We start from the raw sequence: 8,618 nt of genomic DNA on the forward strand, positions 1-8,618 counted from the left end.
CAAAATCATAATACTCCCACCAGTATTGCTTAACATTTTATATTTTTTTTCCATGTTTTACGAAAATAATGATTGCTGTCTGTTGATAACAGAAAAATAAAATAAAAAAAAACAGTTCAGTTCCATGGTTTTAGAAGTGGGAAGGTACTGCAGGTGGATCTCATTTTTAAAGCACTAATTTAAGTTGTTGTACGATTTTAATTTTGAATAAGTTCTAGCCAAATCTAACTTTAAAATCCCTGATGATGATGACCGTATGCAAGTTTGTAACCCACACTATCCGTTTGGCTTTCTATATATTTATCACTCACTTGCCACTGAAACAAAAAGCATTATCATGCCACTGATTTAAAAACCAGATTAACTGACTTCGACTGTGACATTTTTTCCTGTATAGTTCAGGACATAAACAGTTTCTAGTAGTAAGCATCACGCAACCAGTACAAAGTGTTAAACATTAAAAGGAGTTAAAGTTGTAATCATGCCAACTGGAGTTCACTGTAGGTATAAAATGTGACATAAGTGTAACACAGACGCCGCTGAAATGAGGGGAAACGCCCGCCTTGCAATTAATCCAGCCTGATGCTTGTGATTGCATTTTCTAATTATCATTCCCGCCCGTCCTTGAGATTTTAATAGCATTCTGGATATTAATCTTTGATGTGGCATGCCTATTAAGCATTAGACCAGTGTTTCTTTTTCAAAATTCTTCCAAACACTCCATTAAAGGATGAATGAGTATGCTGAATCCACGCCAGATCCTATAGGCTCGAGCTGAATTATCTCGACTTATTCAGCCCATTAAAAAAGCGGGGCGCATTAAAAGAAATTGTTTATGACTAGATTAACTTGTAGGGAGCTTATACGGCTTGGCACTACAACACACACGGATGTGGAAGGACCGAATTGTTTAATATGCTTTTATGAGTGGCTGTCTCAGAGTGTTTTCTCTTAATCTTGGCAACTACACATATCGACTGGCTGGCAACAACTTCCCCGTGCTACATAGCTTTAATCTGCAAATTATACATTCTTGTTTTGCTGAATAAGAACATCTTTGATCAGAGACAAACTAGCTGTTCGTCAGGATCTGCTTCCTGGGAGGAAAAAAAAAGAAAAAGCGCAGCCTTTGCAACATTGGTTTGTATGAATTTTCATGCACACGCTGCCCTAAAAAATGAACGTGCAAGCTTCCAGAGAAAAACCCTTAACTGAGCTCTGCAACTAAGCACTTTTGTGGATTCTCTAACTCGAGGAGGACAATAATTATAGCTGCAGTATGCTCTGGAGGTAAGCTTGCATTAGAGTTTTAGAAGCGTATAATGTATACAGTTCAGCCCAAATGTATTCATATTGCTGGCAGATTCAGAGAGATAGGCAAAGACAGGAATTTCTAAAAAGATTATTAAAACAATTTAAAGATGGGATGCCTGATCAAAAAATTTTTTTTTTTTCAAAACAATTTTTTCAATAATTTCTAACAAGCTTCCACAAATAGTTAAAAAAAAATTTTTATCGATGAGCTCCGATTCTTTGAAGCTCGTAGGGTTCCTCACCATCACCCCGATCTTTAACTTCCTCCAAGGATTCTCAGATTAAAGTCGGGCTTCTAGCTGAGCATCTCTACAACATTGTTTCCTGTCAGAAGACACATGCCGATCCAATTAAAAGATAACTTAAAACCTAAATCTTCTAGGGGTATGAATAATTTGTTTTTAACAAAGAACAAGTTCATTCCTTCAGTGACAAGCATCCTTTATGATACATCAAGTCCTGAGACCTCCGTGCCTTTGTATAGTTAACACGTTTAATATATTTTATTGATTATTTGAAAAATGTACAAAAAGACATTTTAGGATTATGATTACACGACAGCTAAAGGTTTCAGTTTTTATTTGGAAAAGTAGTTTGTCAGTATTTTTTTTTTCCTTCTGTCATAACATGAACTACATCTTAATCATCTATAGGGCAAAAAGGTGCAAAGATGCTCATTAACATCCAACTTCACCCACTAAAAATACTGGATGTTAATGCTGTATCATTTTTAAACCAGTTTGCCCTTTTCCTCCAATTTTTGTTGAACTTCTCATTAGGCGATTCAAGAATAAAGTTAATTTCTTCCATACATATATTTCCTTTAGTGTTCATATTCATTATTTAACATTAAGAAGTTCCTTTACCCTTTTTAAATATACAGCTATTTTACCAGAGGCAATGATCAATGATACTGGGCGGCAAACCAGAAATATCTCCCATATGAATAACAGACTCTGTTGAAAATACGGCTGTTTCATATAATCTCATATGCCTACTGGAATTTCCTATTTTTTTTCTCTAAATTGGACTATAAATACCCGCATATATAGATCTATTTATTAGCAGGTGCAGTGTTACATAAGGGTTGGACCATATAATTAAGTGTCAACAATCCAAAACCTCCTACGCACCATTTGAAACTGCTGGCTATTTCAAATCGAGCATTATGGGGTGCAATCGAACCGCTCAGCAGTGAAGGTCTCTCATCAGACTGAGAAAAAGGGGGGAGTATATGACAAGGTCATAATGCTGCTTTGCATTTAAGTCACCCTGGACTTTCTTTTTAAAATGTATTTTTATTTATTTAGTTTTACATAATTCATGCACATGACATAAAGGTTTGATCTCCAAACTATTACAATCTGATGGGCGGTTTTAGTGGCTCCTGTGATTGCCTGCTGCTGTTTGACAGACCTGCACGGACAGAGGGTAAATCTATCAGGGGGTGGGATGGGTGTTGGTGGGGAGGGGGTGCCGGTGCAGATACGCCAGCTTCCACTTGGTGGAGCCCTAACCCTTCCCAATGCAGCAGGGCCCAGTCTGCAGTCTTTGGCAGACCTCTGTGAGCTTTACTCATGTTTGGAGATCCTCAAAGCAATTTTGTGATACAGTGTACACTTCCTCGCAAGGAAGAGGCTGAGGTGGGTGTTTCTTGAAAAGAGTCTTGACAATTAAAGCAGGGCGTAAAATTCAAAATATATATATATTTTTTAGAAAAAATGAGACATTTTTATTGGACTTACTTTTAGCTGAGGAAAGAAATGCTGGGGTTTTATTAGACTCATTCTTATCTGATCCTTTAAAATGTATAGCATGGCTGCCGTGTTGATTAGAGTGGAGATGTATGTCTACCCTCTTTCATTTTAATGCTGAAAAGGTCAGCCTCCTTTTGAGAATAATTTAAGGGGCACATTAGAGGCTAATTTGCACTAAGCTATAACGGCGTTGCATGGCTGACCAAGGAGTCTGTGTGCAGAAAAAGCCACCATATATCACTTTGGTGCCTATGCCGAATGAGAGATAAGGAAAAAAAAAAAAAATTGCAAGCCGGTCAAGGTTGGATTAAGTTTGCGCTTTGGAGCACATGTCCCTTCCCTCTCCACGATAAACACCTTGAGGTATTTTTCCGAGATATGAACGCTACAGCGCCTCTCCATCAAATCGCATCACAAGTGCGACTCTCTCCATTCAGGGCGCTTCGTGGAGACTCTCTCACATGTTCATGCATACTCAGAAAGTCACACACGCCTGCCTTCAAACAGGTGCAAACACCTGCTATAGGCGCACCGGCACTCAGCCTGGTGAGGTTTGTTAGATGCAAAGCCAAGTTGACACTGGAAGACCTCAGGATGAGTGACAGGTGTCACAGGAATCAGCTTAATTGGAAGGAACAGCTGGAAATTGAAAATAAATAAAAAAATAGATCTTGAAAACTGGAGGAAATTTTGATTTATGAGGAGTTTGACTATTTTTCCTTCTGATCTAGAGTGATTAATGGTTGAAGTTCTTTCCAGAGCTCAGTGATGCATTTATTCTGCTCCTTGCGCTGTGACAGCAGATCATCCCCCCAGAGTCCAGACGCAGATGAAATGTAAAACATAGATCAAAGGCAAGAAAGAGAAAATAAACCTCTTACCTTAGGTTTCGCTCTGCTTAGCATCCATCTGTATGTCTGAGTGAGCGCCGCTGTGTTTGTACTCCTCCTCTGTGCTTAGTGGTTGGAAAATCGGACTCCTGACGGCAGTGCTTACATTCCAGGACTGACAGCGGCACAGCAGCTGCGAATGTGTATGGGACTCTGTGTGTGGAAGAGAGAGAGGGTCTCGCTTCTCTACTCCCTCCTCTCACTCTCTTACTCCTCCTCCTCTCTTCTTCCACACTTTCTTTCTATCATCTCCTCCCGTCTCATAGTGCCCTCCTCTTCTCTTTCTTCCCCCAGCAGTGCATCAATCCTGCCAGTGGATGTCACTGAGGCTGAGGCGACTCTGCCCCGTGATTGGCTGCCATTCACAAGTTCCAGATAAAGGGGGATGAAAAGAAGAGATGGGGGAGAGTGGATGGAGGGATAAGAGCCACCATGGGTTGACTGTGTGAGAAAGAGAAGCAGGGACGGAGTCTGCTTCTTGATGTCTGAAGCAATCGGCTCCGTCTAATCTTCTTTCAATGACAGAGGAATGAAGGAGAAAGAGGCCATAACTTGTAAATCGGAGGAGGGGAAGGTGGGCTTCATTTTGACCTGTTAAGCTTCATCTTCATCATCTGCCTCTCCCGGTCTTGGCCGCCTGTGTGTGGCAGGTGCACACACACATAGTCCAGGCACTCTGTCATCTCTTCTCATTACATGCTGGATGCATATCAATCCGTCTCCATACAGTACAGGCTGTTGAGAGCGATATAACATTTCAATTCTGCTGAAAGGAACAGAGGGAGGAATGACATGTGATGGATTTGATGAAGATATGGAGAGTGAGATCTACGAATGCGTGCTAGGCTGTCAACGAGTTTTAGCTTCCCACAAATATAACCGTTTTTTAGTGATCTAAGTTTTTAATATGTAATCAGGGAATTAAAACAATTCTGCAAAGTGAGGTGGTCCAAAATCCATCCACTGGGATGTAAAAGACTTTGCAGCAGTAACAGGAAGCTAATTACTGTCAAGGATGGTTGATCCTCTTCCAAAGCAAATGAAGACCTCCCTTTTAATCTTGTTTTATTTACACCTGTACAGTTTGACGTTTTTTTATTTTATGGAAAAGCATTTAGTGATATTCTAATCTGCCAACACTGCAACTAAAATATCAGGGTTGATTTCTGTGTAGATAAGGCTGTTTTTTCCCCCTCTTTAAATATCAAATTGTTGTTTTTGTATTTCACCTTAGCAGAGCTGTTAAAACACTACATTTAGCAGAAAACTGACCCCATACCCGAATGTGGTAGTGGCGTTGTCATGCTAAGGGGGTGCATGAAAGATAATGTGAAAACAGTCTGCTGTAAAGGATGCTTTTAAAAACTGGAGGTTCAACCTTCGGCAGACCAACAATCCAAAATATAAAGCTAGAGCTGCAATGATCAAAGTACATTAATGCAATGAAATAAATCAAACAACATTTGAGCCTATATAAAATTAAGACTGGGTAGGATGACTGAAATTGCTGTTCAAAGATGTTTCCCATCCACTCTTACTGATCTTAAAGGGGCCTAGTCATGTTTTATGCCTTTAAAAAATACATAGGCACATGTTCATATTGAAATCAAACAATCTATTCCAAGCATTACTCCCAGTAGTGCTTACTTGGTCTTTTTTTGGGACAGAAAATAACGGTGATCAGCAGTTATGAACATAGATGTAGGCTTTGGTTTTGCTTCAAAGATGAGTATATATAGCCTTTTTTGTATATGTACAATATCAACATTATGTGACCGAGAATATGAAGCTGTACCTGCATACCAGCAATAGGGGCTAGAAAGAGTGGAACTCCTAACATAGTTGCGAAAAGATAAATAAATAAATTCCAAGATCATCTCTCAAAAGGTGCAAGAAGATATTTGATTCCAAGAGGGATAAAACTTGAGTTGCATTGGGTGAACTGACTGTTGGAGTACACTAAGGCTAGAGCTAAAGCTCAGCAAGCATTCTGATGTGGCTTTGAGGTTGATTAACACATGATTGCATATCCTTGCTAATATTGCTACTAGTGTTAGCAATGCTTTAAGCCCTATCCTCAGAGCTGTCAGTTTTCCATAAGTTATTGCAAAATGTTTGCCTCAGTCATTGCTTCTTTAGTAGCTGTGTCATTGGCCACCATCCGGATTCTTGTGGTTCAGCAGATCTGCCAGTAGATGGCGTTTAGGTCAGCTTATCGCACCTGGTGCTAGGGTTCTATTTAGGCTCAAAAGGACTATCTAAACAGTATTAATTACATGGATTTTTGCTATATTTTACTTTTAAATATAGGCATTTAATGTGTCTATGTAACTTTAACTTTATATATATATATATATATATATATGTATATAAAAAAAGTGTAAAACAATGACAAATTTTGTGAAGGTTAAGTCTAAAGATAGTTGATTTGACGGGACTTAACTTAGGGCTGGACCACCACTCTTAACAAACTTCTGTTGGTAAAAATCAGTGTATTCTCATTATCAGTTCGTATGAAATCGTACGAAAAGTTATGCACAGTATTTCGTACGTTTTTGACGTTTTTTTCGTCTTATTTCGTCGTATTTTTACGTCTTGCCTCGAGACAAGATATCCTTGCGCATGCGCATCTTACGCACCATTCAATAACATAGAATTTAACATACAATTAACCCTAACCCTGACCCTAACACTAACCCTAAGATACAAAACAGCAAGCAACCTAGTGAGAGACTTCAAGAAGTAATTATTGCACTGTTTTTCCCAGTTTTACATCCGTCCGCGGATCTGCTTTTTTCGTCTGTCTGCCTGCGCATGCGCACTGATCTGTTTTTTCGAGGAAAAACGTCAAAAACGTACGAAATACTGTGCATAACTTTTCGTACGATTTCATACGAACTGATAATGAGAATATGTTGTAAAAATTCAGAACCTTAAACCGACTTCCTTCCACATCACTATCACACAATATTATTTGTCCGTAATATAAAATCTTGTAATAAAATTGTTTTTTGTGAGGAAATATGAACAAATATGCAAAAATCAATTAAGTCTTTTTTTAAGGTGGTGGATATCTTTGGATATGGGTATGAATCCCTAAAACATAACAGATCTGATAAATGGCTGGGTGAAGTGACTTTTAAACGCTGCTTGCAGCTTGTGCTTGATGAATAATGTAAGAAAAGAAGTGGCTCCACTGGCCAGCTTCAATCTAAGCTCAGATTTTATTCTGCTGATATCAGTGTGCATAGATTATCAGCTCTAACATGCTGCACCAGATAAATAAAAATGCAAACAGGCCAAACTAATTAACATCCAAACGAGTGGCGAGGTAGCCTCCCTCTGATGCCAAGCCAAGTCCTCCTCGCGCTCCATAACTCAGCCCCTCATTGGGTTCATGGTGCTGGGAGATTAAGAAGTAGGTGCGTGTGTGTGTTTGCATTTGTTCCCCCTGCGCACAGTGTTTACAGGATGAATGTGTGAGTCTGTGTGTGGTGCTTTCTTGCTAACAAGCCTCTGAAAAAAGGAGGCAATTTTGTACCTCTCTGCATAGAATTAGTAATAATTTAGTTGCTATTTACACCCCTGGGATGTTAATTACGCTGTTGTTACGCGGTCCAAACAACTCGGCAAACATCAGAGAATAGGAGAAAGCATTGTTCCAAGCTGCTTGAGGAAATACGGGAACATTTTCAGACCCCACTTCTTTAGAAAACACACAAACAAGCAATATCTTCTCATCTTGACTTTACAACCCTATCTGAGGCCAATAATTCACAGTGCATTTTTCCCCTTTTATTCTCTAGATGAGGAGTCCATTACATTAAATCAAAGTTTTCCAGCCAGGAGGAACAGCTTCCTTAAGTAAGAGGTGTCTCTTGATCCTCTCCTAATTCTGAGTGTCAGCTTCCATCAGCGTCACGGGAGCACTCCACTTGCTTTCACCTCTACTGGTGTGAATGCCATTTAAGGACTCCTTGCCTTTAAAATGTGTGGACTGTGATTAAGAGCAGGATCCATGGCAGAAAATCACTTGGTTAATTGAACTGTACCAATTATTTCAAGAAGAATATTCAACCCAAAGGTGTGACTTCTAAAGGAACATATTTGAAGAGGGGGTATGGTGGCTCAGGGGTGGAAAGGCGATGAAAATACATACTGCATGACTGTACAAAGATTAAACTAACACAAAACAGACCAATGACATTACATTATTAATGGCTCTCAACCCAATCTGTTGCAAAAACAGATCTTTTCAGGGGTTATTTTAAAAGATTGAAAATAAGAAGAGCTAAATTTACAAATTTGTTACACTTTTTTTATATAAAATTTTTATAGACATGCCATAAAATTAAAGTTCTGTCATTTTTGTCAAGTTGATCTAATTGTATCAATAAAGTTTACTATCCCGCTGCATTATTTATAAATTTATTTTCATATTTTATTTTATTTATTATTTTTTACTCCACTGTTGTTCTGTTGCCTCCTGTATTGCAACAACTTCAAATATTTTTCTTTTTCAGTTTGCAACTGATTTTCATAAGTACAAAAAATGACAAGAACTGCGGTTGAAGTTAAGCTTCTGATTTGGAAAATTTGCATGTGATCTGAGCATACAAGCATGTTTGAATCCATTGTTTGGTACACAAACCTTTTT

The 8,618-nt window shown here is 38.7% G+C and overlaps 1 protein-coding gene across 2 annotated transcripts in view; it reads right to left on the minus strand.

The window, feature by feature from the left end:
* LOC107094276 (cadherin-10-like) overlaps positions 1-4,188 on the minus strand; it is a 56,065-nt gene extending 51,877 nt beyond the window's left edge. Inside the window, exon 1 of one of the 2 annotated variants that reach the window (XM_015389804.1) lies at positions 3,953-4,188. In XM_015389804.1, the coding sequence (XP_015245290.1) occupies positions 3,953-3,976 (24 nt within the window). In that variant the 5' untranslated portion in view covers positions 3,977-4,188. The remainder of the gene's footprint in view (positions 1-3,952) is intronic. The other variant, XM_015389803.1, reaches the window with a different exon arrangement.
* Between the last annotated feature and the right edge of the window lie 4,430 nt (positions 4,189-8,618).

This window comes from Cyprinodon variegatus, unplaced genomic scaffold (genome assembly GCF_000732505.1).
Source record: "Cyprinodon variegatus isolate N-32 unplaced genomic scaffold, C_variegatus-1.0 Scaffold474, whole genome shotgun sequence".
In the NCBI taxonomy this organism is placed as follows: Eukaryota; Metazoa; Chordata; class Actinopteri; order Cyprinodontiformes; family Cyprinodontidae; genus Cyprinodon; species Cyprinodon variegatus.